The sequence below is a fragment of the Gobio gobio genome (assembly GCF_949357685.1).
Source record: "Gobio gobio genome assembly, chromosome: 3".
NCBI classification, from domain to species: Eukaryota; Metazoa; Chordata; class Actinopteri; order Cypriniformes; family Gobionidae; genus Gobio; species Gobio gobio.
In genome coordinates, this window is record NC_137099.1 from 33,099,094 (window position 1) to 33,113,342 (window position 14,249).

At 37.3% G+C, this 14,249-nt stretch overlaps 1 protein-coding gene across 1 annotated transcript; it reads left to right on the forward strand.

Annotated features, from left to right (window-relative positions):
- Positions 1-431: 431 nt before the first annotated feature.
- Positions 432-12,271, forward strand: timmdc1 (translocase of inner mitochondrial membrane domain containing 1). The gene is made up of 8 exons (XM_079812884.1): positions 432-511; positions 1,317-1,538; positions 3,136-3,301; positions 3,493-3,581; positions 5,174-5,241; positions 5,358-5,436; positions 11,714-11,824; positions 11,921-12,271. The coding sequence occupies exons 2-8, from the start codon at positions 1,324-1,326 to the stop codon at positions 12,069-12,071; spliced, it is 879 nt and encodes a 292-aa protein (XP_079669010.1). The 5' UTR covers positions 432-511; positions 1,317-1,323; the 3' UTR covers positions 12,072-12,271.
- The last annotated feature ends 1,978 nt before the right edge of the window (positions 12,272-14,249 follow it).

The window sequence follows — 14,249 nt, forward strand, 5'->3', positions numbered from 1 at the left end:
GATAATTGTCATATGGAATTGTTTTCTAGTGTTCTAATTGTATAGATCTAGTGTGGAGCAGATCAATGATTTTGCAAAATAAAAGTTGTTTTTTTTATATATATATATATATATATATATATATATATATATATATATATATATATATATATATAATTTTTTGTTTATTTTAAATGTTTTGTTTCTTTGATTTGCACAATGTAATGGTAGACCCAAGAACAAAGTTGCTGAGTTAAGTTTTTTCAAATTCAATGACAAATGTTGCATTTAGAACATAATTGTTCATTTAATATTTGGCTTTTAAACATTTAGGTAACCCCTGAATAAAAAGACATTTGAAAAAGATATTTTTCGAGCAAAACTGGGCGCACGTTTTATTTCACACGATTAATCGTTTCAAAAGCATCATTTAATTTGGGTCCTCCACCACTAGACGGAGCAACCGGACTATTGTGTAAGGAAGACATGTTGACATTGCAATAGTCGCTGAAGGAGCACTGAAAGAAATAAGGTGAGATGTTGGATTTTGTGGCAGAACTGGATTCATTAATGCTACATTTGTTAAACTAACATTTAAGTAAATTTACGGTGATGCTACCTTTTGCCAATGTGGAGTCGGGATTCAACTCTCTTTGTGGAGGAGTAACAGTTAACGTTAGTTGCGTACGACTTGAATATTCTACATAGAGCTTGTTTAGAATGTGAAATATAATTTGCTCCTTGTTTAAAACATTTAAGTTACACTGCACCGAAAGACGCCGCCCATCTCGGACAATCACCAGATTATACATATGTCCCTTCTCAGACCGGTAAACGTGATTCAAAAATATCAATCTGCGAAAACAAGCGCCGACAAAGTGTCTGTTGCTGATTGATTATTTTAAGCATTCTTCTCTGCTCTTGTTTAGAATGTTGTTTTTAATTTTACTTTGTGTTTGACTTTTTGCCTACCTTCAAAGTAGCATTCATATTGTCTTTTTATGGTTTACTAATGATTTTAGCGTATATTTGTCTTCAAATATACGGCTGGCATGTTTTTGATTCTTTGAAAGGGTAACTAAAGATCTCAGGGCATTCTTCACAAACCTCCAACTCTTAAGGAGTCACGGGCAATTATTTCCGGTAACAGACCCTTTATTCCTCTGTGATGCAGAAACTCTTTCTGACAGCTGCGTTGCTTCAGGTGTTAAATTGCAGCGTGTGTGTATGGTTTTCTGTCATAACCATGGGGCATGCATGTCAGTGCGGATGAAAGTGCATTAACACGTACAATCTCATACCTCTGGCCTTGTTTCTCTCATTCAATGATTTAACAGCTTGTTGATGTGTACTGCAAGGCGGCAGGGTTTATGTGGGGAGACCGATGCAAATGGACCCGGTGGCACACATCTGGGTCCTCTCAAGGCTCTTCTTGGGTTCACTCTTCCTTGCGTACATGCGTCTGATAGTACCTCTGCACAGGCCTTACCACACCACATAGGCAAGCCAGAGTTCCCTGACACAGGATGGGACCGCATCAAAGATCTTTTCAGCAGGGGGTAAGTATGAGTAATGTGTCTGTAATTCATCAGCATAGTGTTGTAGTATTTATTATAAATGTTTTGTGATTATGTTTTTGTGCCCTCGTAATCCTTAATCAAAATAACTTCCCCTCACTTCAGAAGCTGCGCCTGAAATTGCATACTCTATTGAGTAGGTACTTCTTTTGAATAAGTTACTTACACAACCGCTAACAAAGTATGTTCTATATAGTATGAATGTGTGTAATCTGGATGTACTACATTCGCCATGTTATCCAGTGTTACTTTGCTTTACTGCCTTTCATAAATCCTCTCACGTGGCCTCATGGGATACTGTCCGTCGCATGCACACTCTCAATCTCGCTGGAAGAAGTAGGTTATCTGGGTACTTTTTGCCTACTCTTTAATGAGTACTGTGAATTCGGACATACTTTCATCACATACTATTTTGTGCCTACTAGTAGGGAAGTATGCGATTTCAGCCCTGGTCTCTTCTCAACCTGTCACCCACATGAGTTCTCACCAATAGCAAATGCCAATGATCCAATAAATTCCTGATGGACAAAATCGAATCCCACCATTTTTTTCTTGTTCAAATATATATTTACACTATATAAGTCAAACATCAGTTTCAAAATCATTCTAATGGTACACTGACTTCTAATAAGGCCAGTGGCCAGTTTCTTTCCCATGCTCCCCCCAAACATCTCTTCTGGTGGTAGTATGCAAGTAATTCAGTGTAAAGGACAGCTTGCTTTACCGCAGTACGTCACAGAGTTTTGTAGTTTGTGCGGGATGTCAATAGTCTTCTAACATTCCTGTCTCAGGATATTATGCAAATAAATATTTGCTGGTAAGCTTTGAAAGTTTGCAGACTTGAAAGCTTGTCTGCTAGCTTGTAATATTCTATAGCGTCAAATGGATATTATGTGCAATGTGGCCCAGCGTGCATTAATCTTTGATTATACACACATACTCTTAGCAGACAATGTATATGTGAAAACATTAGCAGTATTTCAGCAAAAAATAAACATTTCTGTCATTCCTGTGTTATTCTTTTTGGTATGGTGTAATACCTTATCAGTCAACCTGGTTAATTTAGCTTGTCATCAAATGCATTCACTGGACATTTGAATTACGTGATATCTCATTCACAATTAACTAAACAAATTCCATGTCAAATTCTTTACATTTCAAAAGCTTCCCATACTAAAAGTTTGATTTTGTTCATATTTTTTATGAAGAAAGACAAACGTAAATGGTGATGAAAGCCAAAATATAAAATACCATGAATGAGTTAATACTTGCTGAGTAATCCACAATTTTGTGGTGAGGGTCAACAATTTTCACCTGATATTTGTAGCCAAATTACAGCAGTTTGAAAATAACCTAAAGATGGCAGCATCATTATTTTATTTCTACACACAGATTGGAAGGTATTAGTAAAATCTGTTGATTTTAGCTATCCTTGTTGCATTATATGCTAATGGTGGCAGTTCAAAAATGGGAAAAAGCTTTGAGTATATATAGTGCACAATATCAGAGACAATCTTATGGACTATATGTGGGCATGGTGCATTTGCTTCTCTTTAATTCTTTTCTGCTCTCCACACAGTGAAGGTGAAATGTACGCAGAGGAGTCCAGGAATATAGTAAAGTGTGGAATTGCTGCAGCCATAGTAGGGATGGTCTATGGAGGCCTACCAGGAGCCAGACATGCTCGTGAGAGATTTATTCAGCTCAGCCAGGCGGAAATGTACCAAAACAGAGTGGATGCAGTGGTAAGACACAAGACAGAAGCTGAAAATGTATTCATCTGTTTGTAGAAGAGTCATGTTTTGTTTATACAGATATCTGCTCTAATTTCCCATTGTTTTTAAAGGCTTAAATTGCTTTCTTTTACATCTTGTATATTTTATGTGGCTTAAATATGCAAATATTGATGTTCTATATACTTTTTTTGTCTCACCAGCGCTCTGCACATAATGCAGCTATTCGTGGGTTTGTGAGCTTTGGCTGGCGATGGAGCTGGAGGGTAGCAGCATTTGTGACCATGTTTAAGTAAGTATAGATATATTGAATTCAAATTTGTAAATCAGTTTAATTCAACACCAAGATCAAATCGATTTGTTTATTACAAATCAAATGTTTTACGCTGTTGCGTATGTATTAAATATAACTGATCATTTAAATAAAATGTTGTATTAATTCAAGTAGCCTACTTGTACATAATTATTTTCTAGGGTTCAAAATTTATACAGATTTGACATTTTCCCCTCATACTTCTGTCAGAATGAGTACGAAGTTGGCATTGAATTTCATTTAAAATGGTATTAAAAAGGTCTTAAAAAGCCTTGAATTTCATTTGGAGGATCCTGGGGGTACCCTGATTATACTTTTTGAATTAACTTTTTTCACTTGGTATTAATGGTTATGTTTTTGTTTGTTTATTGTTTATGAGCGCAAAAAAAGATGAATAAAGTTTTTATGAGTCAAATATTTTTCGTTCTCTCCTATGTATAATATGCAACTATAAATAAGCCATATGGGAGTTTAAACAATTTAAAGAAAAGTCTTTATTATAATTTCAAGAGCTCTTAAATTTGGGAATAGAAAAACAAGAATGGCAATATGGCTTTATGTGATTGATTGGGCTATGATTTTATTAAATGTGACGCTGCATGTTTCATTGTAAATACATGCTGTTGTTATGCGTGGTTTCGGAGTAGTTTGCAATCAACGAATACCACAGATTTATGCCAAACGATTGCCAATGATCTTCTGTTGATGAATTATAACATTTGTTTACCTTACGATGTTTATATCAACTGAAAACTCATCACATTTCAGAGAAATTTGCCTTAAGTGCTGCTGCTTTGTATACAAGGGTTACCTGGGTAATTGTTATAATTCTGTTGTTCCATAAGCGCCACCTATTGTCATATAGAGTGAAACATATAAACATAGAAGTCCTGTTTTCCCCTGAACAGTCTCGTATTTCAGCTCTATTTTTGTCATGATAAAATGTAGTTATTATGTCAAGTTATTATGCACAGTAAAAAATGTTTAGTACTACTCAATGTAGTATCGTGCTGAATGACAAACCAGAAGCACTCTCTCAGACTGCGCACAATCCCGAATTCAGTTCTCTTTGTGCCTGAATGGTCAAATACAGAGACAGGCCCTGTCCCAAATGGCACACTTCATATGGTGTGAGCTCCGCAGCAGACTTCTTCCCGACAGTCAAAGTAGAGTTACGTCACGAAAGTGCAGACTCTTAGGAAGACTGCAAGTGTTTAGGGTGCCATCTTGGACAGGGCCACAAGTGTCAAAATGCCCATCCTGCGGAGTATCTCCTGTAAATGTAGTCGGTTATGGCTTAATTGAACGTAAACAGTCGAATGTGTCAGTATATATTAGATCAAAGTGTTCTGTCTAAAAGTGACAGCAGCCTAAAATACTTGTGTTTCATTAATCAAACAACAGAAGATGTTAAATAAATACATAAACACAAATATACATGTTAATGTATACAAAAAAATTAAACAGTAATTTTACAGTTTAGCATGTTACCATAAACATTGCTCTGCCCCACCCATGCAGATCTCAAAAAGCCTTGAATTTGAACAGAATTTTTTTGTTTGTTTACACAGCACTGTAAATACTGGCTTGACAGTGTACAGAGACAAAGATGCTCTGAGCCATTTCACTGTTGCAGGTGGTAAGTTCATAAACTTAAACTGTTTGTTGTCTCTGGACTTTAGTAGTTTTTATTTTTTCATAGAATTTTTGCTAATCATACTAAGAAAGAAAGAATGACCGTATTTATGTGTTTAGCTGTAACAGGAGGATTGTTCCGGCTGAATCTGGGACTTAGAGGGCTGCTGGCTGGTACAGCCATAGGAGCTGTACTGGGGTGAGTAGAATATGGAGCGAGAGAGAGAGAGAGAGAGAACTATGACAAGTCTGTGTGTGTGTGGTTCACAATGTCCCCACAACGATGCCAAAATCCGAAATCCTTGTCCTTGTGGGGAAATTTTTTTGGTCCCCATGAGGAAAAAGGCCTATAAATCATATGAAGTGATGTGTTTTTAAAATTTTAAATTAAAAGTTTTCTGTAATGGGTAGGTTTAGGGTTAGGGGATAGAATATACAGTTTGTACAGTATAAAATCAGTAAGTTTATGGAATGTCTCCGTAAAACATGAAAACTCAACATGTGCGTGTGTGTGCCCTGAAGCAACACTGCCCTCTCTTCCCTTCCCCCTCACACTTCACATCTATCTCTTTATCCAGTCCCCCTTTCTGAGGGCATTCTGTGAGTCAGCTGTGGCCTCGACCGATAATCCTATGTATTGCATCTGCATCCCCAGCCAAAATAGACCCCTTCCCCCCTTTTGCACTTCTACTCCAGTCCTCCTCTTTTCACTCTTTGTTTTGCATTGCCAGAGGTACCCATAAGCTAAACAGATGTCTGTGATCTGAAGAACTACCAAGCTGTGCTGCATTTTTTTGTTGTTGTTGCTATTTTTCTGTTTTCTTTTTGTTTTTAAGTTCATTAGTCCTGTTTCACTCTTTCTTGTTCACCGTTTCCCTTTATTAACCTAGATATTCTTAAGTTAGAAGCGTTTCACACAACTTCTTGGCACACTTACACCTGGAGCACACAGTGAGCCTGCAGACAAGGGTGTGAACTAGGGATGCACCGAAATGAAAATTCTTGGCCAAAACCGAAAAAGAGGAAACCAAGGCCAAAAACCGAAACACCGAAAGAAATTATGCCAATTATTAGTACCATTGCATTTATGGCTATGACTGTGTACTAACTTTACTAAAATCAAGGCATTGCAATTGCATAAATTAATATTAAAGTTTCAAAGAATAAATCAATTACTAATTATGCCAATATATATTTAGCACATTGCAACAATGCACAGTATAAAATAAAATTCAAACTAAAATGTTTAACTTGACCCCACTCATTTGTACATTAAATAATAATGAACAGGCCTACAGAAAGTTTTTAAAATTAAATGTTCTCTCATAAAAACAAAGTGCATTTAGGTCTAGTGCTGTAGGACTACTACAAGAAAGTGCATACAGAACAAGTGCAACTGCTTAAAGATACAACTATTTTCTCTGTAGGCCTTCAACATAATAGTGTATCAAAACAAAGACTGCCATAGCCCAAATGTTAACTGTAGAATAGGGGTGTAGCGGTACACAAAACTGACGGTTCGGTACGGCAGTTTTACAAAATGGCTTTTTATTTATTTGTATTGGTTTACTGAAAAAAAAACTATCTGTCCTTAAATTAATTAAATTATAGCTAAAAGTTTATTGAAGATATTGCTGTAAACCATATAGGGAGCCCTTACTTGCACATTAAAATTAAAGGTTAACAACAGAGCCCAAACTATTAGCCTAAATTCAGTTGCTATTTATTTTTAGGTTTAATAATCAACACTCATAACACATTGTACGCAAACATGTAAACTTCACATAAGGCAGTTTTTGCAATAACTTCTAAATCTAATTATAAAATAGTTTTTTTATCCAATTCGTTGTTGAAATATAATCATTTGTGTCTGTCATTTTCATGAATATACATGAAATAATCAAGATATCATTAACAGGTTAAGTAGAATATAATGAATATAACGGCTAATATAGGTCATAAATTTAGTGAAAGAGTTGATTTACTCTAGTGAATAAAATTCTGTGGACACTGAATGACTGCTGAGGTAAATGTGATGCTAAAGTTAGATGACACTGTTTAGTTTACAAGCAGTTATATTGACGTCTCTCCGCCGTTGAAACACTGAGCGATTACACCACATATATACATGACAGTAAGTTGTAATGTATCCTCAACACACCTTAGATGTTCATTCATGTTTATTCTTAAGAGATGATCGATCGCGCTCACAGATGATCGCGCTCAAGCGCGCGCCGCCGCAGCTTGAACTGTGATGTGATCAGTGATGCCACATTAAAGAGCGTCAAAGCGGCATTTATCGTTTGAATTTCGTGATGCATGTTGATCGATGTTGGTATGGGAACTCGGATTGAAGTGTGTTCAGCGCTTAAAACATGCCCACTGAGATTGCATTTGGAAACTGTTCGGTTTCACAGTGAAGTCTGGTCCTCTTCTCATCGAGAACATGAGCTGCTGGACTGAACAGCTCTGGCTGTCAGTGCTTGTGCATGGAGCAGACGTGGGTGTTTCTCAGATATACTGAAATACGTCCACACCACAGACATGTTGCTTCAGACAAGCACGTGCAGGTTGCCGTTTCTGTTTGCCTCATCACAACATTTCGGCCGTGTTGTTCGGTGATAAGTCTTTCTTTTCGGTGGCCGAATATTCGGTGCATCCCTAGTGTGAACCTACACTGGTCTCACGGTTCGATTACGATTATCATGTCATCGATTCGGTTCAATTCAATATTACGATGCATCACAATGCATTGACGATGCACTGCATCCAAATGTATACAATTTTGTCAGTCAGTTATATGAACTGAACCTTTAATTTTACCTGCTCAAAGAAAACACGCTTCTTGAATGTATCAAATGAAACTCAAGTCTTGGCTCAGAAGACAACAGGAGTATTTAGAACCAATACACAAAATTCTAAAAGCCACTTCAGGAGGTGGTCTGGGCCGCATTACAGTCAAAACTAAAGTTTAAATGCATCTTATTTGTTGAAACCCCATATGTAAATTAGACATGTGGTATACCGTAATACGATATACCGCAATAATGAACATGCACAATATTGTTATCGTGGGCATTTCAAAATACTGTGAATAATTATTTCTTACTATTTATTCAGATTTTTAGAATGCATTTTAAGAATACTTTACCCATCAACCGTTTAAAATGAACAATACGTCAAAGAGGAACGCGCACTGATGTAAACCAACCCAACGTGCATAAGCCGAGCACATGGCGGAACGTGTGCAGGAGATGCGCATTCCCTCTCTGACAGCAGAGGGCGCTGACGGAACAGCAGAAATGCAGCCGTTTCCCCGGTAACCCTTGTAAACAAAACTGTGCTCATCACATAACCAAATACTTAATACTTAAAGACTTAAGGCTATTCATTTTCAAACTTAAACATTTTTTATTTTAATCTGGATTAAATGACATGCCCTAGATATTGTTTGAATATGTTCCGATTCTTTATTGTTCAGTCACAAACTTTACAATAAGGCTCTATTATTTAACATTAGTTCATTCATTAACAAACTGACAATGAAAAATACTTTTAAAGCATGTATTAATCTTAGTTAAATGTAAATTTCAGCAAAATAATAACACATTATTAAAATCAAAAGTTGTAACTGTATTCTTTAATGGACCTTAACTAACAGTTGCTTTTTTTTAACTAACATTATCAAAGAATAATAACTGTAAAAGTTTAGCTATTCGCTCTTTGTTAATGTTAATGCATTAACTAGTGAGAACTTATTTTAAAGTGTTACCTATTGTTCTTTATAATTCTTTAGCACTTTAATCTGTTTTAAATATTTATTTTTATACATTTTTGTGTATTGCTTTATTGTATTTAAATGTTTTGTTCTTTTTGTTATAAGAAAGTTATTAAACCTGTTATAGTATGACACCACTTTTTTTGCAACTTATTTCAATTTTGGGATAATACTGTATAAAAGCTTCAGCAATTAATCGCAACATGAAACTGTGATACCGGCACATGCCTAATGTCAATTTTACTCTCTGCAATAATGCTAAAAAAAATATGACAGCGCTACTGAAGCACGCATTGCCGCAGACAAGCAGCTGCATATCTCTTCATCAAACGAGCGCCCAAACTACCAAAAGTAAAAATCGTAGGTGCTCAACATACAATCAAATTCATTAAAAGTAAAGAAACTGAATGATCTTACCAGTGCTGTTGCCACGCTCTCTCCTATTGCGGTTTTTGATTGTGAAATTAGCTGATAATCAATATAATGCAGCTCATATCTGTTGTTTTCGGTGATGTGAACTCGGGTTGAAGATCGGATTTATATCCGTTTTGTGGAGATACATTTATGTGCCCAAGTGTAAATGAAATCGTTTTGATAAATCAGATAGCTTTGATTTACACACAGCGCGTGTGTTCTCCAGGTCGTGCTTACCAGGTTGTTCATAAAAGCCGAAATGTGCCCAGATGTCTGCTTTTAAAGTAGTTAGAGCATTTTAATTACTCGCACTCGCGTCTCGCCTCCCTCTGCCATTGTATGCTACCGCGACAAAGCACGTATGCGACAAATGGCGTCAAAAAATAATCAGTTCATTATAATTGGTTATGGTCTATTACTGAACCGATACCGAATCGTCCTTGTCTGCATTGTGATGCATCGTAGAAACGATTAATTTCGACACTCCTACTGCAGACAGACTTTATCGCCTCAGTCAGGTGCAACAAAATGGGCAGCAAATTGAAAAAGAGCTATACATAGAACAGCATGCTGTACATAGTGTGAAGTTAAATACACTAACATGCTCACTGTTATTGGACTTGGAAAGAGTAACGAAAAATAAAACAAAATCTAAAAAAACCTCCAAACTGAACTAAAATAAAATGAATGGCCGTACTTTTTTGCCCACAGCATCACTCTGCCTCCACAGGCTTGCCTTCTTCTCATAGTGCATCCTGGTGCCATGTGTTCCCCAGGTAAGCGATGCACCTGGCCATCCACGTGATGTAAAAGAACACGTGATTCATCAGACTAGGCCACCTTCTTCCATTGCTCCGTGGTCCAGTTCTGATGCTCACGTGCCCACTGTTGCCGCTTTCGGCAGTGGACGGGGGTTAGCATGGGCACCCTGACTGGTCTGCGGCTATGCAGCCCCATACGCAACAAACTGTGATACACTGTGACTGACACCTTTCTATCAGAACCAGTATTATTAACTTCTTGAGCAATTTGAGCTACAGTAGCTCGTCTGTTTGATCGGACCACACGGGCCAGCCTTCACTCCACACGTGCATCAATGAGCCTTGAGACCTTGTCACGGGTTCACCACTGTTCCTTCCTTGGACCACTTTTGATAGATACTGACCACTGCAGACTGGGAACACCCCACAAGAGCTGCAGTTTTGGAGATGCTCTGACCCAGTCGTCTAGGCATCACAATTTGGCCCTTATCAAACTCGTTCAAATCCTTACGCATGCCTATTTTTCCTGCTTCTGACACATCAGCTTTGAGGACAAAATGTTGACTTGCTGCCTAATATATCCCACTCACTAACTGGTGCCCTGATGAAGAGATAATCAGTGTTATTCGCTTCACCTGTCATAATGTTATGCCTGATCTGTGTATTCTCTGGATCTGTTGGCATCCTACCACAGTTCCCACGTGAGCAAGTGTAAAACAATTTATAGATGATCATGAAGGAACATGCTAATTGATAAGTTGAAAAAAGTTAATTACACTACAACTACATAAATTCATCAACTAACCATTCAGAAACTCCCTTTTGCATTCTAAAAGTTGTAACTTCTTCCTGAATCAATCTCTCCATCTGTTTCCAACTCCAGTGATACATGGAGGGTTAGGGTTAGGGTTAGGGTATTTCTGACATTTTGACTGCATTAGCTTCTCCAGTTTTGTTGTTGCCCGAGTATTCAAAGCACAAGCTGTAAAGGCTCCACCCTCTTCTGGAAAAAGGGTGGGGAGCAGCTGCTCATTTGCATTTAAAGGCTCAAAAACTGTTTTTGTTCACATCCAAATATAGGGGCTAATTGAACATGCTATAATACTGAAATAAATGGGGTATTTTGAGCTGGAACTTCAGACATTCTAGGGACACCAGAGCCTTGTATTACATCTTGTAAAAAGGGGCATAATAGGTCCCCTTTCAAGATTGTCAAGTAATTAATAAACAACAAATAAACATAAAATAAATAAATAAAAAACAATATTGAATTCATATTTACAACAGTATGATTGTCTCTGCTACATAGAATGTTAATGCTTGATCTTGCTTTGACTTCTGGAAGTTTTTTATTTGATTAAACAATAATAAAATAGCTGGCCATATTGTGTCTGAAATATCAATTATTCTATTATAACTTACTGTTTATACCATGTCAATATCCGTGCTGATATTCAGTAGAGCAACACTCTTGCTCATTGCTTAATTAAATTAGGAAGAACATATCACATGTGATGTTACAGGCTGCCGGCTGGAGTTTTAATCATGGGTCTGCAGAAGCTTGGGGGTGAGACTATGCGTGATAAGAGGCGACGAGAAAGACGAGAGTTATATGAGCTGAGAGTGGCTGAATGGTTAGTTCCACCAAGAAAAGAGAATATTTTTGAATGTACAGATGAACAGACTCTTATCCTTTTGAACAGATAATTGAGCTGATATCTTAATTGCAGGAATGCTCGTCTAAAGCTTACAGATGATCTCATTGGAGAAATGAGGAGTGAGAAACATCGGGACACTGATAATGACCTTCAACGAATAGAGGAGCTGCTCAGTCAACCAAGAAATGAGCAAGTGGCAAAGACAGTAAAATCAGAGACTTGAGAGTGCTAATGGGAAAATCTCAATGTTTTTTTTTTTTGGTCCCCAGGATGTTTAATCCTGAATCAACAGCATGTAAATAAAAATCATTTGCTGAACATTGTCTAGGATTTTCTGTGTTCCTGCTATCTGCGGTCAGTATTTGTGCTAATCACTATCATCAATGTGATGCTTATCTTTAAATAAAAATGTTATAAAATGCGTATAAATGTACATATTTATATCATTTAAAGTGATCCTCCCGAACTTTAACATAATTTCACAAGTTCACACTTAGAAATAATCAGAGTAAAAGAGTATGCATATTTGCCATGCTGTCCGGTGGAGGGCTCAGAGCTCGGAATGTGGTCCGAAACCCTGAGTACTCCCTAAAAAAAAGAAAATGAACGTGGGCCAGCATCCTGGAATTGATTTGGGTGAGGCCTGCCGACAGGCAAATGTGATTCCAACCGCCCAACCTGGAGGTCTCACATGGCATACTACTGGAGGTTAAGCTGCAGGTTACGTCATTGGATAGGTGAGTCCCACCGGACAGTTAAATGAAGGTGTGAGATTAAGGGTTTCTGATATAGCTCTTAAATATTTGGTTGACCATTAATTGAGCGAGAGTTGTCTGATGGGGATTTAGTCTGTGAGCTTTTCTGAAGTATAAGATAAAAGACAATGGGATGGCTGAATAGGTGATGGGAGATTGAAGATGTAAATTAAATGGTTAAATCTTTTGGTTTGATCTGTTTTGCTTTGTTTAAAGAGCACCTATTATGGCATTTAAAATGTTCCAAATATTGTTTTAGAAGTCCCCAACAACAGTTTTGCATGCATGCAATGACAAAAAAGACTTTAGTTTTCTTATAATATGCATTTATTTTTACCTGTTTTGACAGCGATTCTCAAATGATTCCATAGTGATTCACTTTTCAAAACCCCGCCTTTACGTGACGCTAATCTGCGGTGATTGGTCAGATGACCCAGTCAGTTGTGATTGGTATAGTCTGTGCAGATATTTTCGGAAACGGAACGCCCATCAAAGTCTTATAGTGACAGTAATTTGTTAATATGTGTCAGGAGTTATGAATATGAAAACCGCGTCTGTACCGTTTGATTGTAATATGAGCCTCAGCTGATCTCATTCATAAAAAACTCCTCTATTCTCCTCACGAAGACTCGCGCCAAATCAACATCCCTCAGGGCTTTTAGTTCAAAAGTGTGCAGATGAGGAGACATATTGATAGATTCTCATTTGTCTGTGTCAAATTTCTAAACAGAGGAGTATTTTTTATTCAATACTTCCTCAAAATGCGCAGATGTCTCTTATGTGTTGTTTTTAATTCATACTGGCAGCCGGAGGGCGCTTTGTGCACATGTAGTCCATGTACAGACAGACGAAGAAGATACCATGTGCCATAATAAAAGTCTATAATAAAAGCTTCCTGAGATCGCGAAACATGCATACATTTGAAGACTAATAAACACACAATCGCGACGATGTATGGTTTGTCTTCAAGCCACTTAGTCTTCAAATGCTCATCCTTGGGCAGATGAAAAAAGTTTGCTTTTGAGTGGCACTTCAGAACACAGCGTCTCGTCGCCATGATGTTTTCTAGTTTTCACTGGCGTCTTGGAGCGCAATAAGTGGGCGTATCGTATTCAAATAACTTGACAAGTTGACGTCATCTAGTCAGAGAAAAAGCTTCGGTCTTCTAACGATTCTTAAAAATGACTCCGAGTCGACTCTTACTTTTGAAAGAAAATAATATATACGGTGCACTGTCATATTTCAAACTTTTCAGGATGTTTTTGTTCACTTAGATCTATGTTACACACTACATGAAAGGTAAATTTCAAAATTCCATGATAGGTGCTCTTTAATGAAGTAAGAAACGGTCTAAAACTGATAGATCCCAAATTGTAGGATGGACTTTTGGGTTGAAATTGGAAGCGAGAGTTATGTCCAGAGTTATGGGTTTTCTGGCGTCTGGGTGGTGAGGTAAAAATAACTTATGAAAGAATTTGATTCCAACTTAAGTAGATAATGAAACCTTGGAGATTTTTGATCAGAAACAAATTAGGTGATGGAAAGCAGGGACAAAAGTTGATAAACTGCAAATTGTATGTGATATGAAATATGTCTTAAAACCTCTCAATGCTGTCAGGTATGATTGGAGGGTTCTAGGGGAACTG